The sequence below is a fragment of the Callithrix jacchus genome, chromosome 1 (assembly GCF_049354715.1).
Source record: "Callithrix jacchus isolate 240 chromosome 1, calJac240_pri, whole genome shotgun sequence".
NCBI lineage: Eukaryota > Metazoa > Chordata > Mammalia > Primates > Cebidae > Callithrix > Callithrix jacchus.
Genome location: NC_133502.1, coordinates 97,631,421 through 97,654,618, shown reverse-complemented (window position 1 = coordinate 97,654,618; position 23,198 = coordinate 97,631,421). Strand labels below are relative to the sequence as shown.

General features: G+C 42.7%; 1 protein-coding gene and 2 pseudogenes across 2 annotated transcripts; 2 read left to right on the top strand and 1 right to left on the bottom strand.

Annotated features, from left to right (window-relative positions):
• The window catches only part of LOC100405548 (SNW domain-containing protein 1 pseudogene), a 45,714-nt pseudogene extending 43,467 nt beyond the window's left edge, over nucleotides 1-2,247 (top strand).
• Nucleotides 2,248-9,423: 7,176 nt separating this feature from the next.
• Nucleotides 9,424-10,405, bottom strand: LOC100405190 (stomatin-like protein 2, mitochondrial). Its single transcript, XM_054255229.2, is given in 5 exon segments — nucleotides 9,424-9,937; nucleotides 9,939-9,985; nucleotides 9,987-10,094; nucleotides 10,096-10,220; nucleotides 10,223-10,405. Coding segments are annotated over 5 exon segments (975 nt in total). The 5' UTR covers nucleotides 10,404-10,405.
• An 8,638-nt stretch (nucleotides 10,406-19,043) lies between these two features.
• LOC144579255 (WW domain-binding protein 2 pseudogene) lies at nucleotides 19,044-19,909 on the top strand (annotated as a pseudogene). The gene has a single exon (XR_013526456.1). The product of XR_013526456.1 is annotated as a WW domain-binding protein 2 pseudogene (transcript).
• Nucleotides 19,910-23,198: the final 3,289 nt, after the last annotated feature.

Here is a 23,198-nt window from a genome sequence, read left to right as displayed (position 1 = left end):
CAAAATATGTGCAACTATTACATATCAATAAAAAATTAAAATATTCTTAAAAGAATGAGCTATTTATGTAAGCTAAAACACAGTTGAATTTCAGAAACATTAAGCAAGAGATCCCAGACACAAAAGATTACATATTATACGTCTCCAATTATTATTAGGTTGGTGCAAAAGTTATGGCAAAACCACAATTACTTTCGCACTAACCTAATAGAAATTCTAAAAGAGGCAAAACTAATATATGGTCAGAAAAATCAGGACAATGGTTGCCTGATCAAGGATGTGGGGATTGACTGGGAAGGGACGAAACGAAAGTTTGAGGTGATGAAAATATTCTGTAACTTAACATGGTGCGGGTTATAAAGGTGTTTATACTTGTCAAAACTCATCAAGCAGTGCACTCAAAATCTGTACATTTCACTGTGTATAAATTAAACCTCATCACTCGCGGTGGAAGAAGCAAAAGAAGACAGCGCTCACCAGCTTTTTTTTTTTTTTTTTTGCATTTTAGGTTTTGGGGTACCTGTGCAGAACATGCAAGACAGTTGCATAGGTACACACATGGCAGTGTGTTTTGCTTCCTTTCTCCCCTTCACCCACATTTGGCATTTCTCCCCAGGCTATCCCTCCCCAGCTCCCCGCCCCCCACGCTGGCCCTCCCATTTTCCCCCCAATAGTCGCCAGCTTTTTACCTGCACCTACTCGGCTATCTCAGGACCAGCTCTAGGCTCAATAAAAGGCAAGATCCCAGAGATCACGGCAGACCTCATTGGTCTCCTCCCGAAGAGAGCCTCCCCCGTATGGATATCGGAAAGGCTGGATACCTCGGTTATTAGAGGATTTTGGAGACGGAGGTGCTTTCCCAGAGATCCATGTGGTTCAGTATCCACTGGATATGGGACGAAAGAAAACAAAATGTTGAATGCACTGGCCATTCAGGTGGATTCTGAAGGAAAAATTAAATATGATGCAATCGCTCGACAAGGACAGTCAAAAGACAAGGTCTGACCTGGTTCCAAAGGAGGTTCTGAATGCAGATGACCCAGACCTGCAAAGGCCCGATGAAGAAGCTATTACAGAGATAACAGAAAAGACAAGAGCAGCCTTAGAAAAATCTGTATCACAGAAGGTTGCTGCAGCCATGCCAGTTCGGGCAGCTGACAAACTGGCTCCTGCTCAATATATCCGATACACACCATCTCAGCAAGGAGTGGCTTTCAACTCTGGAGCCAAACAGAGGGTTATTCGGATGGTAGAAATGCAAAAAGATCCAATGGAGCCTCCCAGGTTCAAGATTAATAAGAAAATTCCCCGGGGACCACCTTCTCCTCCTGCACCTGTCATGCATTCTCCTAGCCGAAAGATTCCTCTTTGTATTTCTAACTGGAAAAATGCAATGGGTTAAACAATTCCATTAGACAAACGTCTGGCTGCTGATGGAAGAGGACTACAGACAGTACACATAAATGAAAATTTTGCCAAACTGGCCAAAGCCCTCTACATTGCTGATTGGAAGGCTCATGAAGCTGTGGAAATGCATGCCCAAGTAGAGAGAAAAATGGCTCAAAAAGAAAAGGAAAAACATGAAGAGAAACTTAGAGAAATGGCCCAGAAAGCCAGGGAGAGAAGAGCTGGGATCAAAACTCCTGTGGAAAAAGAGGATGGGGAGGCACGTGAAAGGGATGAAATCTGGCATGACAGGTGAAAAGAGAGACAGCATGACCAGAATCTTTCCAGGGCAGCTCCTGATAAGAGGTCGAAACTTCAGAGAAACGAAAATCGGAATATCAGTGAGGTCATTGCTCTCAGTGTTCCTAATCCTCGGACTTCCAATGAAGTTCAGTACGACCAAAGGCTCTTCAACCAATCCAAGGGTATGGACAGTGGATTTGCAGGTGGAGAAGATGACATTTATAATGTTTATGATCAAGCCTGGAGAGGTGGTAAATATATGGCCCAGAGTATTTATAAGCCCAGTAAAAATCTGGAGAAGGACATGTATGGTGATGACCTAGAAGCCAGAATAAAGACCAACAGATTTGTTCCCAACAAGGAGTTTTCTGGTTCAGACCATAGGCAGAGACGCCGAGAAGGACCAGTTCAGTTTGAGGAAGATCCTTTTGGTTTGGACAAGTTTTGGAAGAAGCCAAACAGCATGGTGGCTCTAAAAGACCCTCAGATAGCAGCCACCCCAAGGAACATGAGCATGAAGGCAAGAAGAGGAGGAAAAAGTAGACACAGGTCTCTTTCAAAGTGAATGAAGTATTATTATCCATAACCCTAATGATGCAAGTCATATGGGGGAACACTTTGTAAATGGTCAGGATAAAAACCAAATCTGGGTGCCAGGTCCCAGCACTACTTTTTATTACTGGAGAATTGGCAGGGATAGAAAATTCTTCTTTGAATTATTTAGTTTTTTTAAAGAGTGGGTTGTGTTTGTGCTTCTCCCACCTTTCAGCCTTTATAAAACGTGCTGCCCCACATGCAAACCAAGACCACTTCCTTTTGTGTGACAGTAGTAGTTTGGGGTTAATATTTTGTGTGAGAACAGCTGCCTATGTGTAAAGATACCCCAACCACAGTGAGTAGGAGGATGTTCTGCCAAATAAATTTTGCCCTTATTGTGCTCTGTTTTAATTTGGAGTGGGTAAAGTAAGCTGTTGCTTGATGCAACTTATCTGTTTCAAATAAAAGCATTTTGACAAAAAAATTTTTAAACCTCAATTTTACAAAAAGAAAGAAGAAAAACCACAGAGACAATAAGCAAAGCAATTCAAAATATTGGTATTGGTGTTGAGAAAGTGAATTGACTTCAATAACTGGACTAATAATTCATTTTACAAATCAGAAGGTTTTTCCTTTTTTTGTTTTCAGCAACACTGAATGAAAATCAATCAGTTGTCAGCAGACTGTAACAAATGTGTTAGATAATAAATCATTGTGTATTTTTGTCATATAACCCAGAAGAAATTCAGATTTGAGTGAAATCGCAAAACTACTTCTAATCCATATTTACTTACCTATGTTAAAATATTTTTTGACATTTTTATAGAAATTTAAAAACAGAAAAATATGAAGGAGAAAATGAAAGAGTAATCCAGAGTAAATGATTTGATAGTTCCCAGCTACAAGTTTACGTCTTTCTCTGTAAACCAAGAGAGTGCAAGTTTTCTTTTCACTTTTTCCTAACTGTTTTGTTGTTGTTGTTTTTAAATTTTACTTTAACTTCCAGGACACGTGTAGAATGTGCAGGTTTGTTACATATACCTTACGTGTGCCGTGGTGGTTTACTGCACCTATTGACCCATCCTGTAAGTTCCCTTCCCTCATCCCCCTACCCCCCAACAGGCCCTGGTGTGTGATGGTCCCCCCCATGACCATGTGTTCTCATTGTGCAACTTTCACTTACAAGTGAACTACCACTGTGAGCAGTGTTCAGTGTTTGGTTTTCTGTTCCTGTGTTAGTTTGCTGAGGATAATGGCTTACAGCTGCATCCATGTCCCTGAAAAAGACATGATCTCATTCCTTTTTATGGCTGCATAGTATTCCATGGTGTATACAGAGAGAACAAGTTTTCATCCCCAAAGTGCATCTGCTCTTGAGGGTTTTTTTTTGCAAGAAGTGTAGAAACCAAGTCCCCAACAATGTGATTGTCTCCAGCTACCATTTCTTTGGCCTACACAGTTTAGCTCTTCTCACTTCAAATTGTGGTAAATTAATAGTCTTTATTTTTCTCCTAACAATGTTGCTAGAAAACAAGTGTAGTGTGTTATGGCAAATAAATAAATAAAATTACATAATAAAGCACAAAGTTCCTATTTTTCCCGAGAACGTGTTAAGCATGGATTTTATTTATGTTCCCAAATGGCATTCGAGAAATTATTTGGCATGTCAGGTCCTAATGCAGCAATGATACAAAAGAATTCTTGTTTCTTAGCAATTAAAATCCAGCCAGGTGGCCAATCCCTTGACATCAGAGACATAATGTTTCACCGCAACTTCACTCAGTGGCCAAGAGACATCCTAGCTGCTTCCAGTTTTTTAAAGTTTATATTATATTAAGAAAAATGTTAATATATCAAAATATAACACTATTGATATTTTATATATAGTGTCATATTTTGATATATTAACATTTATCACAAAACCGTGTTACCTTTTATGTGTTGATATGCAGCAAATTAACACTATTAACCTAAAAATTGCAATGAAATTTGTCAAATTGACAAAGTTGCAACATAACTATAGGATTTATAGAATATATTTCATGGTGTACTTCTGATTATATGATTTGATAGTTAAGTACATGTTTAAAATTTCAACCCATAAAAGTAGCTAGTTCTGCAACTTTGGAAATAACATTACCAGTCTATATTTGAGACCCAACGATATGTTATTTCCAATAAACCCACTTTCAATGTAAAGACTCAGAAAGGTTTAAAGTAAATGGATAAGAAAGCTATACCATACTAATGCTAATCAAAAGAAAGCTGGAGTGGCTGTGTCAATTTCAAAAAACAAGGTAGACTTCAGAACAAAGAAAATTATCAGAGATAAAGAAAGAGCATTAAATAATAATACAAAGGTTAATTCTCCAAGAATATACAATAATTTTAAACATGTATGCACCAAACAATAGAGAAATACACGAGCAAAACTGGAGAAATAGACAAATCCACTCTTACAGTTGGAGACTTCCATCCTTCCTCTTCAGTAACTGATAGATCAACCAGGCATAAAGCCATTAAAGACATAGATGACCTTAATAGGACTATCAAGCAACATGTTCTAGTTGACTTTTTATTATGTTTTTACTTTTAAACTATGTTTTATTTAATTTTTAATTTTTTAACTTAAAAATTTTTATTGTAGTAAAACATACATAAAACTTAACATTTTAACCTTTTTATTTTTGAGGCATGCTCTTGCTTCATTGACCATGCTGGAATCCAGTGGCACCATCTCAGCTCACCATCTCAGCACTCTAAATGTTAGCAATAAAAAGGAATAAGCTCTGTAATCCCAGCACTTTGAGAGGCCGGGGCAGGCGGATCACACGTTGGGAGTTTGAGACCAGCCTGGCCAATATGGTGAAACCCTGTCTTTATTAAAAATATAAAAATTAGCCAGGTGTGGTGGTGCACACCTGTAGTTCCAGCTACTTGGGAAGCTGAGGGAGAAGAATAACTTGAACCTAGGAGGCAGAGGTTGCAGTGAGCCAAGATCACGCCATTGCACTCCAGCCTGGGCAACAGAGCAAGACTCTGTCTCAAAAAAAAAAAAAAAAAAAGGACAGAGGAATAAGCTATAGAGCTATGTAAAAAAGAATTCTTATGTATCACTGGTGCATTAGGACCTGACATGCCAAATAGTTTCTCAAACACCATTTGGGAAGATAAATAAAATCAGGCGTAACATGTTCCCATGAGCTATAGGTTAACAGTTCTGAAACTACTATACATGCATATTGGACCTGAACAATTAAAGAAATGGTTGGCAGATGGCAGAAGCTAGGGTCTCCCTGTTGGAGTGGGAGGTTGCAAGTATGGAGAAGGCTAGATGAGCCATGCAACAACGGATTAGAGTTGAAGACATCATCATGAACTCAGTTTAGTGTAATATAGATACAGATGTTTACATATAGAAATATTTATAGATACGTGTAGATGGGTGCATATTCACATATTTATTGCCTTGCTCTGTCAGCTGAGAGCTTCTAGAAGCAACAACGAGCACTGAGTAGCAATGAGCACTTTTCCCCGATGCAGCCCCAGCATTTCACCTATCCACCTAATCCTTTAAGACTCACAATAGGCTACATGCCCACCTCTTTGGACCTTAAATACCCCATGTACCTCATTTTATCCCATCCCACATCCTGAAACCATTGAGTAATACTTTCATTTTCTTTTTTAACTCAGTCAGCATTAATTCCCACTGGAAACTGTCTTTCTCATCTTGTATTATCTCTGCACACATTTGCTAGCATTTATTTGTGTTGAGGGTTGGGGGGTTGTGTTCAAAGCCTTTCTTCTATTTCCTGTGTTCCTTCCAGGTTACTGAGTCTCAATGTGAGTGGCTGACACAGTCTTTTTTCTCCAGACCATGTGGGTTTGCTTTTCCTCTTAGAAATTTTCCAAAATCCAAATGAACAATCCCAATGAAATAACACCTTAGCAAGAAGAGATGCATTGCCTTTAACCATAAAAATAATTATTCCAACAGAAATACCAAGCAATGGAAAAGTAAGATCCCAGCATCTGGCAGCTTTGGCAGATTCAGGATCTCTTGAAGCTCCTGCATCTTGCGTTTGCTGTACAAACATCAAAAGCCCAGGTGCCATCCCTTAGAGCACAGCCAAAGCAGAATCTCAGCATAGAGTGCTGAGATGGAGAGGGGAGTTCAGAGACTTGCCCTTTTCCTTTATGGCTGCAAGCATTTTCTTTGGAAGGAGTAGTTTTTGTGGTTTCAGAAGATCCAGAAGACTGCCCCTCCAAAGACACCTGGACTTCACACTTATTAATCTGTATGGCCCTGTGATAAATGTTTCCTCCAATTGTCAGCCAGGGGAATGGAAGTTGTAAAGTTAACTTTCATTAACCCAAAGCATAGAAGAGTCCAGAAGAATAATATTTCTCTACTCTCACTCTTTTGCCAAAACATCTCCTTTATATCTCTGGGATAACAATAACGGCCATTTTCCTGCTTACAGAGGTTGGTACACTAACATCCTTGGCTGTCACAATGACAGGTTTGAAATGTATGCACATGTGTACCAAGTATCTGAACCATCCCCAGAGACAAACACAAACATAGAGGGGACCCAATATAAATATCTATTCAACAAATGACCGGAAACATGTATTAATTTTATTGACTAATAGTTTAACAGTGAGGAGGCTGGCCAGACAGGAGTGAAAGATGCATTTTATGATAGAATGAGAGATAACATTGCAAAGAAAACTTATATTGATTGATTTAAGAGCAGCTTAACATCCATTCAATAGATGCGGTAAATTTTGACAGGAAAATTATATACAAAGACTGCTAAAGTAAACTAACAGAGCATTAGGCTGCAGTATTTCTTCCAAATGAGTTGTAGGACTTTCAAGTATGAAGGTGGCCTGGAAACACAAAATGAATTAGCTGTAAGGGAAAGAATATAAACAAAACAAACTTTGAAACAATGAAAAGGAATTTTCATAGAATATGACACATGAGGAAGCAAACAGATCTTAAAAGAATACATCTCTGCCTTTATGCATCTGTCCCCCTCGATCACCCCTAGGAGTATTTGCTAGGACTCCAAGTGAGGGAAGAAGTCAAAAACCAAATAGAATAAAAGATAATAAATCTATTTTCTTCCAAAGAGAAAGATTTTCTTCTCATCTGTGATATATTAAGAAGGGCTTAGAGCTTAACAAAAAGTTAGAATAATGGGACATGGGAGAATTGCAACCCTTTTATTTCAAATAAAACTGTGTCTTCTAAAAACCAGATTTGTGTTTTATTTATTCTCAATCTTAAAGTCATAATTTTAGGGCAATGATGAAAATTAAGCAATGCTCTGAACACTAGAATCTAGAAGTAACTAATAAGTCCTAATGATTCTATTGCCTTTAAGGGCCTTCAGGTCCCACATGTTAGAAGAGGGAAATTTATGTACTGAAATAATTCTAGAGAAGACAAGGAAAATGCAGAAAATCCTGTCAAGTTACTCTGGAGAAAGACAGCTGCCTTCAAATATTCACATTTTTCCCCTCATGATGAAATTGGTGGAATGCTTCTCGATATTCTCAGTGCCTCACCCAGTACCTGGACCATATTGAATGAATTGAGCTCTTAATGAGATGCCACTCAGGTGCCAGCCTTCGAGAATATCAAAATGAATCAGAAACTTTTGGTTCTCAAGAGCTCAATATTTTATTTTCAGCCAAAAGTCATATAGTCCAATAAAAATAGAATGATTTAGCATTTAGGAAAAACATTGGAAAAAGAAAGCTTTTGAACTCTGAAATGAATTTTTTTTTAGATTCAGACATACTAAGAGCCAAAGGGTTCTAAGAGAATAAGTCCATTCTTTTACAGACCAAAAGCTGTCACCTGCCTGGGCATGGTGATTCCCACCTGTAATCCCAGTACTTTGGAAGGCCGAGGCTGGTGGACCATTTGAGGTTCAGAGTTCAAGACCAGCCTGGCTAACATAGTGAAACCCTGCCTCCACAGAAGAATACAAAAAATAGACAGGCGTGGTGGCACATGCCTGTAATCCCAGCTACTCAGGAGGCTGAGGCAGGAGAATTGTTTAAATCCGGGAGGTGGAGGTTGCAGTGAGCAGAACTCACACCACTGCACTCCAGTCTGAGTAGCAGAGTGAGACCCCATCTCAAAAAAAATTAATAATCATCTAAAAAATGTTACCACATCTGGCTGCACATTGAATCACCTAAATCTTTTGTTTAAACGCCTTACATCAACCCCACTCACAATATTTATATTTAATTCTTCTAGACTGAGGGCCAGGCAACAGTATATTTTGCATAAGTACCTTAAGATAATTCTTACTTGCAGTCAGGGTAGAGAAGAACTAACATACAAACTTCAGGTATAAGGGGTGATCTGTCTTTCTCAGGAGCACGGCACCAGTGAGCAACAGACCAAGCCAAATCTTCTCCCAGCCCTATTTAACTTTAAATTTGAGGATAGAACATATTTTCCTTAACAGGTTGGAGCTTGGTGTTTACACTGTAAGCATCTAGACATTTGGTTGTTGTGCCACCATACATTTTTTGCCTTGAACCTCACGAATATTAGGAAGTACCAAAACCAAAGGCACATTCTATAGGAAACTACACACATCCTCACACCTCAGAAGATCCATTTGCAGTCAGAGTCATTTTCAGAAGCTTGGAGGGAGAGATATGGGTTGGATCTGGAGGTAAAATGCTAGCCAATTTGAACCCTGGTCTGGGCTGACTCGATTCTTACCTAGGGCTTTGTCTAAGGTTATTTCCTTTGGGCCTCTTGCAAGGTCAAGCTCTTGAAAAGCCCCCAGGCCATCAACCATCAGAGAGGGAAATTGAGGTTCATGGAAGGAAAGGATCTAAACCAATATAGGGGTGACAGGCAGCCTGGGCCACCCCATGTGCCCCTGCACCCTGACCATCCACCTCTGGTTGGGAACTGGGCTCCCCAAATGGTCTTCTCCATGCCCCTCCATAATCCAAGCCAAGTTGCATGCATTTTGCTGAATCTTAATTTCTTTTTTTTTTTTCTTTTTTTCATTTGCCACTGGTGAGTTTATTACATGACTAAAGTTCAAATAAAAAAAATAAAAACCAAAATCTTGTCAGGGAAGCTGGAGCCAGAATCAGGAAATGTTGCTTCCTTGTCCCCAGACTCCCTGACCAATCCCAGCTCCACTAACTCAACTTGATTCCTTCAAGTTCCTCATCAAGACTCGCATCTGTACTCTGGACATCTCTGCTACTCCCGCTGGAGACCGAGTGTGGAGCCCCTGGTGCTGGGGCTTTGGTGAGGGCTCCATATACACCCATGGCCTGAGCCACCATGCTGGGGACATCACCAGGATTGGAGGGCAGCAGGATAGTGTTGGAGTCCTTGGCGAGTTTGGAGAATGCGCTGACATACTGCTCCGCCACAGTCAGTGAAGCTGCTGCATCTCCATTATGTTGTGTCAGAGCTGCAGCCAGGATTCGAATAGCTTCAGCTTTAGCCCTCGCCTTGGCCTTGGCGGGAACTGCACTGGCTTCTCCTGCTGCTTGATTTATCTGTTCAGGCTTTTCTGCTTCAGAGGCCAGGATCTGGGCCTGTTTCTTCCCCTCTGCCATGTTGATGGCCGACTCTCGGGGCCCCTCAGACTCTAGAACTGTGGCCCCTTTCCGCCGTTCTGCCTCCACCTGCATCTGCATAGACTTTCACCTGGGATGGCACATGGATATCCCTGATCTCGTAACGAAGGCAGCTGGATACCCCAGCAGTCAGCAGCCTGGTTGATGGCATCCACAATGCTCGCATTCAGGGACTCCCGTTCCCGGAAGACTTTGTCCAGAGAGAGTTTGCTGAGCTCTGTCTGATCTCATGGTTGTCTGAGGTAGCTGGGTGACAGCATACTCGGGGTCCTCCACACCATAGCTTGCCTTGTAAGGGTCCATGATGCTCAGGTAAAGGACTCCATCGATTTGCAGAGTTACATTGTAGGCTCCAGGATCCGATGGAATCGGCCCATTCGCTCCACCACCCAGGCCTCCTGCTGCAGCACAAACAGTACCACGATGTTTCGGGGCAACCCAGAGGAGGCGCAGCGCGGAACGCGGCCCGAAGCCTGTAGAAAGCCCCTCAGCAAAAGGGCCCCAGTGCCCCGCGCCACGGGCGCCAGCATTTTCTAAATCTTATTTCTATGAATGAGGACAATCCTGCTACCTTCCAAATGTATACAAGGACAAAGAACTGTTCCTGGGCCCAGTTTTTGCAGCCCTAACAAAAAGTCTCTCCATCAAGAGGCAGACAGACAGACTCTGGAGCAGTCTTGGCCCTGTATTCAGAGTGGCCACAGGATCACATGGCCACACCTGACTCAGCTCTGACGTCCATGAATCCTGAATGTGTGATGTGATCCTCCAGTGCTAACTGGAGCACTAAGGCTATGCTTCTCATGTGTGAGGGCCTTCATCCCTGGAAGGACTGAATTTGGGAGCAGAGACTTCCGTTGTTTACCTAACCCCACTACTCTTTCATTTTGCAATTCTCTCCCTCTCACACAACACCTGCCTCACCCTCAAGAGTTCTAATCACCCTTACCCACACTTTTAGGTTGGTGTTCAGTGCAGGGATGCCAACCGAATTCTCTTCCTCATCCACAGATGGTTCTACTCCTGAGACAATGGGAAGCATGAGAGGAAAAGATTGGCAAGGCTTGGAAAGCTGAGGTGCATCCCCACCTACTAGGACCCCCTCTCACCTCCAGTCTCCCAATGTCCCCACTCAAAAGAGCTTGAGTATTTATCTAATTGTATATTAGATGGTCATCATGTGAAATTGTGTTTTCAAACCCTATATAATTTAAACACATCTATTTCATTTGGGGCTTTTCAAAATATTATTTTCCATTTCTGAAAATTTTCATGAATTTAATTTGAAAACATACTCAATCTTGGGAAAATTCCTTGAGAAACTTTGACTATTTTAAAGTTCCAGTTTCACAAAGTGAAAAGGAGAACCATCTGACAGCAACTAAATCCACTGGGGTATGGTGGGGGGGAACCAAGATATTATCTCCTTCAAGAAGGCAATTTAAAACATTTTCACAGACAATAGATACCATAAATCTTTGATCCACTAACAAATTTTTTTCAGATAACAAACAGCTGATTTTTATACATAAAACCCCCAAATTCTTATTTTAATCTTATTGTTCACATAGATTGATCAAAGTTGACTGTCTGATAAAGCCAATAGAATTTCTCTTGATTTTTGTGCACTTTAGTTTCTCGTGCTGACATTGAGAGAAATCAGGGAAACTCTTGGTCCTGGAGCAATTTTTTTTTAACTTTTATTTTAGGTTCAGGGGTACATGTGCAGGATTGTTGTATTGGTAAACTGCATGTCATGGAGCTTTGGTGTACAGATTATTTCATCACCCAGGTAATAAACAAAGTACCTGACAGGTATTCTGTCTGCTCTGCTCCCTCCTCCCACTCTCAGCTCTCAAGTATGCCCCAGTATCCTTTGTTCCCCTTTATGTGTCCATGTGTTCGCATTGTTTACCTCTGTATTAGTCACAGTACTCTAGAGGGACAGAACTAATAGGATAGATACACATTTAAAAGGGAATTTATTAAGTAGTATTAGCTCACACAATCACAAGATCCCACAATAGGCCATCTGCAAGCTGAGGAGCAAGAAAGCCAGTCCAAGTCCCAAGGCTGAAGACCTTGGAGACCAATGTTTGAGGGCAGGAAGCATTCAGCATGGGAGAAAGGGGTAGGCTGGGAGTCTAAGCCAGCGTAGCCTTTTCACTTTTTTCCACCTGCTTTGTATTCGCTGGCAGCTGATTAGATGGTGCCCACCCAGATTGAGGGTGGGTCTGCCTTCCCCAGCCCACTGACTCAGATGTTAATCTCCTTTGGAAACACCCTCACAGACACACCCAGAATCAATACTTTGTATCCTTCAATTCAATCAAGATAACACTCAGTATTAACCATCACAAGTCCACACCCTTGTTAACTTGAACCCATACACATCTCCTGATATCAAACACAATCTTCAAATAAAGACAATAATAAGGTCATAATTACACCTAACATAATACAACTATCCTTTATACAACCGAAAACACACCAATCCCCAACCCAGATGCCGTTATATAAAGGTAACAATACTTAAATTCTGATATGAAGTCAATGAATTTTATGGCACATGAAAAAGGACAAAGGAAATAAAATGAAGATGTTTTCTTAGTACAAGTGTATATGTAAACATGCATAAACATGTTTTTAACAAAAGAAGGAGGAAATACTCATGACAATTACAGTACTCATTTCTGCAACTGGTCCCCTGGTTGTAGCTGGTATTAACGACTACCTTCTTCTACTACACATTCTGTATTCCCTTTGCCTTCAGCAAGCACCTCAGCATATTATAGTCTTTTTTCTGGTGGAATGACCCAAACCAGCAGTTCTGAAGGGTCTGGGCTATTTGTGGTCCTGCCTGAATTGGGCTGTTATAGTTTCCCACTGATTTTGTTTTTTTTTTTTTTTTTTTTGAGACGGAGTTTTGCTCTTGTTACCCAGGCTGGAGTGCAATGGCGAGATCTCGGCTCACCACAACCTCCGCCTCCTGGGTTCAGGCAATCCTCCTGCCTCAGCCTCCTGAGTGGCTGGGATTACAGGCACGCGCCACCATGCCCAGCTAATTTTTTTTGTATTTTTGGTAGAGACAGGGTTTCACCATATTGACCAGGATGGCCTCGATCTCTTGACCTCGTGATCCACCCACCTCGGCCTCCCAAAGTGCTGGGATTACAGGCTTGAGCCACCGCGCCCGGCCAGTTTCCCATTGATCATAATCGCCAGTCATGGTAATACTAACAGATGCCCTAATGGATCTCCTGTCTTCCATGCGTACTTTTCCTTCCCTCCATTGTGGGGTAGTAGACTGATTTCATCTTCATAGTTCAGGTCAATTACCCCAGCCAACACTGTAACTCCCTTATTAAAGCCTGTTGATTTAAAGGTAGGAGGAGCCCAAAGTGTTCAGGTGGCAATCTTAACTTCCAGTTTAATGGAATTGCTGTTGTGTCTCCTGGTGGCAGCATTCCTTCCTCTGAAACGAAGTAAGACCCGAAGGCCAGCAGAGCATAATGTTGGGAGAACAGGAAGCAAAAACTTTGCTATTGTATGGGTGGCACCACCCACCATCACTGGGGGTGATGGTGAGTGGTGTGCCACTTCCACTTCCACCCCTTGATTCCTGGACCTGTGAATCCTGACTATGAAAGATTCAGTACCATATGTTGGATGCCAATTCAGAGTATACACAACTTTCAGGATAACTTTGCCCCAGCCCTGTATTGTCACCTAGTTGGCATTGTTATTGTGACTTCAAATGGCCATTCTACCATTCTATCAATCCAGCTGCTTCAGGATGATGGGGAACATGGTAAGACTAGTGACTTCCATGAGCATGAGCTCATGGCTGCACTTCCTTAGCCATAAAGTGAGGGCCTTGGTCAGAGGCAGTGCTGTGTGGAACACCATGTTGGTGGATAAGACATTCCATGAGTCCATGGATGATAGTCTTGGCAGAGGCACTGTGTACAGGATAGGCAAACGCATATCTGGAGGAAGTGTCTATTCCAGTGAGGACAAACTTCTGCCCTTTCAATGATGGAAGAAGTCCAATATAATCAACCTGCTACCAGGTAGCTGACTGATTACTGCAAGGAGTGGTGCCATATCAAATGCTCACTGTTGGTCTCTCCTGCTGGAAAACTTGGCACTTGGCAGTAGCTGTCACTAGGTCAGCCTTGGTGAGTGAGCCCATGCATCCTCCATCCCTGCCACCATGGCCAATTTGTTCATGAGCCCATTGGGCAATGACAGGAGTAGCTGGAGAAAGAGGTTGAGTGGTGTCCACAAAACAGGTCATCCTATCTACTTGATTATTAAAATCCTCCTCTGCTGAGGTCACCTGTTGATGAGCACTCACAGGGAATACAAATATCTTCACAGTTTTTGACCTCTCAGAGAGGTCCATTCACATACCTCTTCCCCAAATGCCTTTGTCACCAATTTTCCAATCATGCTTCTTCCAAATCCCTGACCATCCAGCAAAACCATTGGCTACAGCCCGTGAATCAGTATATAATTCCACATATGGTCATTTCTCCTTCCATGCAAAGTGCACAACCAGGTGCACTGCTCAAAATTCTGCCCCCTGGGAAGATTTTCCTTCATACTTCCCTTCAGGGATGTCCTAGAAAGGGGCTGTAGTGCTGCAGCTGTACACTCTCGAATGGTGCCTGCATATCATGCAGAACCATCTGTGAACCAGACCCTACTCTTCTCTTTCTCTGCCAACTGATCACAGGGAACTCCCCATGAAGATATCAGTGCAGGCTGGGGAAGAGAAGGCAGGGTGGCAGGAGCAGATACCATGGGCATGTGAGCCACTTCCTCATGTAACTTACTTGTGCCTTCACGAACTGCTCAAGCCCAGTCATATATATACCACTTCCATTTTATGATGAAATGCTGCTGTGCATGACCCACTTTATGGCTTGATGGGTCAGAAAGCACCCAGCTCATGATAGGCTGTTTAGATCACATGGTAACTTGATGACCCAAGGTCAAACGTTCAGTTTCCACCAAAGCCCAGTAACAGGCCAAGAGCTGTCTCTCAAAAGAAGAGTAAATATCTGCAGAAGATGGCAGGGCCTTGCTCCAAAATCCTAGAGGCCTCTGCTATGATTCACCAATGGGGGTCTACCAAAGACTCTAAACAGCATCCCTGTGTGCCACTCACCTCTCAAGCACCATTGGATCTGCCGAGTCATATGGCCCAAGTGGCAGAGCAGCTTGAGCAGCAGCCTGGACCTATTGCAAAGCCTTCTCCTGTTCTGGACCCCACTCAAAACTTACTGCCTTTTGGGTGACTCAATAAATGGGCTAGAGTAACACACCCAAATGAATAATGTGCTTCCTTCAAAATCCAAATAGGCCCACTAGGTGCTGTGCTGCTTTCTCGGTTGTAAGAGCGGCCAAATGCAGCTAGTTGTCCTTTACCTTAGAAGGAATATCTCGACAGACTCCACACCACTGTATCCTTAGAAATTTTACTGAGGTAGAGGGTCCCTGCATTTTAGTCAGATTTATTTCCATCCTCTGGCACGCAAATGTCTCACTAATAAGTCCAGTGTGTTTGCTATTTCTTGCTCACTGCATCCAATCAGCATAATGTTATCAATGTAACAAACCAGTGTGACATCTTGTGGAAGTGAAAAGTGATCAAGATCTCTCCAAATGAGATTATAACACAAAGCCAGAGAGTTGATATACCCCTGAGGTAGGACAGTAAAGGTATATGGCTGACCTTGCCAGCTGAAGGCAAGTTGTTTCTTGTGGGCCTTATGGACAGGAATGGCAAAAAGACATTTGCCAAGTCAATGGCTGCATACCACATACAAGGAAATGTGTTAATTTGCTCAAGCAGTGAAACCGCATCTGGTACAGTAGCTGCAATCGGAGTCAGCACTTGGTTAAGCTTGTGATAATCCACCGTCATTCTCCAAGATCCATCTGTCTTCTGCACAGGCCAAATGGGAGAGTTGAATGGGGATGTGATGGGAATCACCACCCCTGCATCTTTCAAGTCCTTGATGGTAGCACTAATCCCTGCAGCCCTCCAGGGATGCGATATTGTTTTTGATTTACTGTTTCTTTTAGGTAGGGCCAGCTCTAATGGCTTCCATTTGGCCTTTCCCACCATCATAGCCTTCACTTTACCAATAAGGGAGCCAGTGTGGGGGATTCTGCCAGCTGCTAAGTATGTTTATGCCAATTATGCATTCTACAACTGGGGAAACGACCACAAGATGAGTCCGGGGACCCACTGGACTCACTGTAAGTCGGACCTGAGCTAAAAGTCCATTTATTACCTGACCTCCCTAAGCCCTTACTTTAGCTGGAGGATCACAATGATGTTTTGGGTCCCCTGGAATCAACGTCAGCTCAGAGCCAGTGTCCAGTAGCCCCTGAAATGGCTGATCATTTCCCTTTCCCCAGTGCCCAGCTGTCCTGGTAAAAGGCTGACAGTCTCCTTGGGGAAGGATAGAAGAAAGATTAACAGCATAAATTGTCAGTAGTGTAGTGGGGAGGAAGCTCAAGGGTACCCAGCCTCTCCTCATTTCAAGGGGTTCTACTGTAAATTGGCTCAAGTCTGGAAATTGATTGAGGGGTCGTGATTTTCTGTTTTTATAATTCAAATTAGTCTTTTGTTTTTTTGACCTGGAATTTTTTTGCTTATATAAATTAAGTGAAAATGCAGTAGGCTTCCTATCAGTTTCACTTCTAGGAATACCATGATTAATTAGCCAATGCCAGAGCACTACACAAGTCAGAGTATTCTGATTGCTGCTTTGCCTCTGCTGTCCATTATGGTAGCTATGCCCACCTTGCCTTTGATGGTTGAGTGCTGCCACTTGACCCCTGCCACCTCAGGATCCAGCCATTTAAATAAGTAAACTGGATCTCACCAAAGCCTGTTCAACCCTATTGACTTACAGCATTCATGACAATGACAGAAATGCTCACATTTTCTAAGACAACCTGTGTATAAGCAGAGCCTACAGCACTGTCTTCATCTTCAGCTCTTACTCTATCTCTCTTTCTCTGTCTTCACCTCTCCCTCTCTCTGTTATAATTTACTTGGTGTATTTTGCCACAAATTGATGTAAGAGAAAAATTTACTGGACTGACACAGCACTTCTAATGGAAGCTTCCAACATTCAGCACACTTAATTAGACTATAGAAACTAAGACTGAAAGCCAAGCCAGTTAAGTCATAGCCATTGAGTTCCAGAATCAGGGAAATCTCTCCTAGATATTTAAGCACTTTAGTTTCTTGAGGAAGGCTTAAAGACAAAGTGGGCTGTGTATTTCCATTTAGTCACTTTGCGGTGAGCTTGATCACTTTAATGTGGCAGGATATAGGGTCGCTCAAAGTGAGTAATGAGATGTATTCAAACAACATGAGCTTAAATATACATCTGACCACCAAGTTCCCCCAGACCCCAAGGGCCAGTTTTCTCTCCTTTGTGGTCAAGTTGGCTTTTAGTTATTGTTATAAAATGCCTATTTTAAACAGTAAATAAGTGATCATGAGAAACAGCTGCAGGGCACTGCCTAGAAAAACGATTGACAGAGCAGCTGTCAGTTCTGCCTTCTATCACTGCGCTGGTCTCAAATCCAATATGCCTGTTTAAAGCCGACACATTAGCAGCTTTGCAGTGACTGATCCGATTGCCACACAGTAACTTAGAAACTGTGGTGCCACTCTACCAGGGAGAGATCAGATTGCAAAAGACGAGAGTTGTTAGGAATGGGGTGATAGCCTGGGCATTGCCCTAGTAGCAAATAGTTTATGCTACTGAAAACACAGAAACGGAATTGTGGACATGGGAGAGTTCTCTGTGGTGCAGAATTTTATCGTTCTACTTTTAGGGGGAGATGTTGCTGGACATTTGTTTCTAAAGGTAAATTTGCTGAATCACATTATATCAGATTATGTTTTGTTTGGAAAGACATCAAAATGAAACCTTTAAATTATATGGATGTGATGCAAGTTCCACCCAATATTCTGAGAGAAAAGTGTAACTGGACTTTTATAGTTTGTTGTGGAAGCTTGAGACTTTGACCTAACAGGCAAATCAGGTGTCATAGTATCTCTTTTTGTATCCTTGGAATATGATGAAAAAGACATGAAAATATGTGCATGACAGCCACGGAATCTCAGGACCAAAATTATCTTGGAAGAAATTTGTTCTGCTCCTGGCATGTATCTATTGCCAGAATGATTCTTGTGCTAGCCTAACAAGTAAAAATGTGTGATTCTTCTATCCTGGTTAAAGCAATTTATTTTTGTGCTTTCTGGTTATTGAGATAAAGCAGAGGTTGGTAAACTCTACCTAGGGGCTGGCCACCTGTTTCGTGTCTGTGTGTGTTCCAATAAACTCTATGGGCATTAAAATTTGAATTTTATCTAATTTTTGCGATTCATGAAATTTTATTCTTCTTTTGCTTTTTCAATCATCAAAAACATGTAAAACTAATCTTAGCTCATGAGGCAGTAGAAAAACAAGTTGCAGGCTGGATTTGCCTAGAGAGTTTGCTGACCAAGAGAGACAGAACAAAACAAACTTGCTCCGATCCACCTCTCCTTCCAGTGCCATGTATTCACCCTTCTTTCATTAGTTACCAAAATTATCCTCACTATTTATTTATATTGCTTTTGACTTTGTTTCCCATTACATAAATAACTCTGTGTTCTCTTTTTTTTTTAAGGGAGGGAATTTTCCATTGAACTTCAACCATTATTGTTATGTACTAAATTCCCAAATACATTTGGGTCCATTTATGGATTCAGTTTCTATTCCATTGATCTTACTGGTTTTTCCTATACTAGAGCCAAACTTTAAAAAGTTTAACAGTTACTAACACACTTAGGCTTATCTTTGTGCATATATCTCTGTGCCAGAATTTTCAGGAGGGTTTCCACAGACCTGGAAGGATGATTCAGAAGGCATCTTTACCGGTTTATAGATTCTTCCAAAAATGCCCTCTAGACGGTGGCCACCCCTCTTTGTAAATAAACTTTTATGGGAGCACAGTTCTACTCATGCATTCACATGCTCACTATATTTGCTTTTGCACTACAGTGTCTGAGTTGAGAAGTGCAGTTGATATCATGTGGCTCCGCAAGCCTAAAATATTTACAATCTTGTCATTTAAAGAAAATTTTGGAGTCTCGGAACCCCTGTCGGAGAGACTATGGCGCTCAACAAGAATCACTCGAAGGGCAGTGGAGTGATCGTCAACAACACCGAAAGCATCCTAATGTCCTATGATCATGTGGAACTCACATTCAATGACATGAAGAACGTGCCAGAAGCCTTCAAAGGGACCAAGAAAGGCACCGTCTACCTTACCCCTTACCAGGTCATCTTTCTGTCCAAGGGGCAGGATGCCATGCAGTCCTTCATGATGCCATTCTATCTCATGAAAGACTCTGAGATCAAGCAGCCTGTGTTTGGTGCAAACTACATCAACGGAACAGTGAAGGCCGAAGCGGGAGGTGGCTGGGGAGGCTCTGCTTCCTGCAAGCTGACGTTCATGGCAGGGGGCGCCATAGAGTTCGGACAGCGGATGCTCCAGGTGGCATCTCAAGCCTCCAGAGGTGAAGCCCCCAATGGAGCCTATGGCTACTCTTACTTACATGCCCAGCGGGGCCTATGTCTATGCCCCACCAGTCCCCAATGGAATGTACCCCTGCCCTCCTGGCTACCCCTATCCACCACCCCCGCCTGAGTTCTATCCAGGACCTCCCAGGATGGACGGGGCTATGGGATATGTGCAGCCCCCACCACCGCCCTACCCCGGGCCCATGGAGCCTCTGGTCAGCAGCCCCGATGTCCCCTCCACTCCTACAGCCGAAGCCAAGGACGCCGAAGCCGCCGCCAGCACCTATTGCAACCCAGGCAACCCTCATAACGTCTACATGCCCACGAGCCAGCCACCGCCACCTCCCTACTATCCACCAGAAGATAAGAAGACCCAGTAGGCCCTCCTGCCTCCCTGCCTCCCACCTTCATCTCTCTATCCTACCCCTCCTATCAGGGCCGCACTGGGGTTGGGGGGACGGGGGGGGGTGCCTTGTTCTCCCTCCAGGTCTGATCATAAACAATTACCAGGAACTACTGTGGGACATTAATGCCCCTGGCCTCGGGAGAGGCGCCGCCCAGCTTCCCATGCCAGCCCGGGGCCCATGACGCTGCCCAGCGTGCCCCCTCACCATCTGGGGTTCTCCTGGGAGCACGGAGCATCCCCTGTTCCTATTTCACTCTCATAGCTTCTCCCCTCAAAGGGACTCTCTGGCCACCTCCTCCGCTGCAGTCCAGCTCCCTCAGTCTGTCAGCCACTGCTACACTCAGCTTCATGAGCCACTTTAGACCAGCCAGGCATCTTCCCCGGGCTGCCAGGCCCGGCTCACATTCCCTCCGCTGGTCTGTGCTGGTCTCAGAAGGCCACCATGTCTGCATTCCATTCAGCCACCCTCCCTTCCCTTCCCTGTCCTGCGTCATGCTGTTGTCACCTGTGTGACTTTTGAAGCTGTAAAATGAGCTCCCAGGGCTTGGGTGGCGTTGGGGCCGGGCGGTTGAGGCTGGAAGGAAGCCCTTCTGCCTTCTGCTGGTGTTTCTGGAATCTGCATTCCCTCCCCTGTCACATCCCTCTAGAAGGCGCTTCCTGACTGGAACTGAAGAATGCATGTCTGTCCACTTGGGGGCTGCTGGGTGGGCGGGGAACAAGGGCCCCCGACCCTGCGAGCCACCCGGGACCTGCCGCCAGCCCCCCAGCCCGCGTCTCCCCGTAAGCTTTGTTCGTGCCCCTGGACGCGCTAACACTAGGTTTGTTACTGGGCCAGCCATGAAGTGAGGAGATGGTTATTTAAAGAGAATTCCCTATTTATTTGACAAAAAAATCCAGTTAACATATTAATGTGACAAAAAAACCCTGTTTGCACCTTGACTTGTTTGCTGAAAATGTGAAATAGTAAAAGTGAAATAACTGGAAAAGAAAAGAAAAGAAAAGAAAAATTTGCTGACTCCTGGGAGAAAAGGGATTTCATTGTGTTAATAGTTTTATACCTTTTGCTAAAGAATGCATTGATTTCCTTCAGTGAGAATAGCGTGTCAGAAACAGTGGCTGCAAGTAGATATTCTTCCTGATCAAGCAAACCATCTCCAGCATCAGCAAAACTAGTGAGTTAGATGAGTGTGTAGAAGGATCAGCATCCCTGCATGTTTTAGAGTTTTTGATGATGCCTTTCACTCTGTATTTCTCCTAGTGGTGGAGTATTTACCATTTTGGCACAGAGAGAGAGAGAGAGTCCTGAGGATTTCCATTTAGTCCTTCCTATCATAAACAGCCACTACTCCAACATAGAAGGTCTTTGTAGGGATTCTGCCAACTAATACATGTATCTATCAAAAGTATGCCCTTACAAACTGTGGAAATAACCACAGAATGTATTTAAGGTTTCAATGAGCCTGTAGTTAAAACTGTACTTAATTTTCAACCACCGCAAGCTGCAATCTGACAATGGCATTCTGAGTTCCAATAATTAGTATTGCCTTTATCCAGAAAATACTCAGAATGTTTGGGTATTTTCTTTTCCACCATCTGTTTACCCTGATACATATCTTTCCGTCCTTTGGCGAAGTATAGGGGAAAGAATCTTGGAACTATCTTCCTCAAGAGCTAACCTCCCTTTACTCAGCTGGTTCTGTGTCTGCACAAGGATGGAAGATATGTATTAATCATGTTTCTTATTTCCTATATTTTATAATATTTTGATGTCTTAAAAATCCTACTGGCTAGGAAAGACTGCCCTTCTCAGGATTAGCCAACCCTCAGAAATTGCCAAGGGCTCAGTCCTTTGATATGCCTTTCATATGCAAATCAATAATCTGGGCAGTCTCTGCCCCCCAGTCACCCAGTCAATCCACCTTTCACACACCAGACCAGTATTCCCACTGCCCTAAATCAGGACCAAGTTCCAGACAACTGGGCCCACCCCTGCAACCCAGAGCCTGCTGATATTATTTAAACTGTTTCTCCTACCTTACATTTCCCAAGGAAACTCCAGTGATGGCTTTCGTCTGGGCTCTCCCCTTTCTCCTGCTTTTGCCTCTTGACTAACCCACTGTTTCCCTTGTGTCCTGAGAGGAATAGCATGCCCCCATCTCTCAAGGAGTATTAATACAAGTAATAAAAAACCTGCTTTCAATACCACTGGCCTCTCTAATGTCACCTATATCAATTAAGGCCTTGGCACAAAACAGAGCTGTGCTTCTATTCTAGAAACTCAAATCAGGTCTCTGTTAGCCAAGTTCACTGCTTTGACAGTAATACAAATTAAATAATATCTTAAGGGATTGTTCATTCATTTCCATCCTAAGGCCCCATGACCAATTAACCATCAACGAAGATTCCTGTGGACCAGAAAATTCTGTTTCTGATGCCAGATTTGTTGTCTAGTGTGGTAGCTGCATAACCACATTCTGCTTTCTACATTAAAAATAGAGAACCCATTTACACTTCAACATGTTGCACTAAATCCTCAGCCTATGGAGAGCAGACACATAAGACTTCACTGTGTTGCTGCTTCTTGTAACAATCTATTTATTAATAGGATATAGTTGGTATATGCAGGTTACACATGATAAATCTACTCCAACACTCTCACCTTCAAAGACTTTGGATTTCTTCCTCTATAGAATCCTAGGGAATCCTAGTGTCTTAACTTCACTTAATATGGGCACCATTTAATTCAGATTTCAAACACTAAAGCAAGCAACCAATTGGAACCACTTCCTTGTCACTTAAGCTAGCACATTAAATCCAGAATTCTTACTAAGAGCACCTATATTAATACATTTAATTTCATTTAGTATTGTATTATTTCTTCCAAAATCTAGCTACCTTAGAATCCATTCCCACACAAATTTTCAGACTTTGAAGACCTATAATTTGGCAAAGTCTTTCAATGCCTTTCATAGATACTTGGTGATTTGCAGCCATTTTGCAACTATGCATCATTAGCTGCAAGATCTTCAGCCCCAACCAGGGCATCTAAAAATTCTAGATTCCCCTATATCATTGAAAGCCAGTTGCTTGCAACCATTCCTGGTGTCAGTTTAGGTATCACTCAGAATTCTGATAAGACAGTGACAGTGTCAACTCTAACTGATATGGGTAGAAAAGAAAACTATTAAAAGATGCTGCATATCTCACAGAATTTTTTAAAAGGCTGGAGAACAAAGTTTAGGGATGTATAATTAGAAGCAGTCCCTAAAACCATGTTGCAGAACTGTTGATGAGGATGCCTTTGGCCAAAG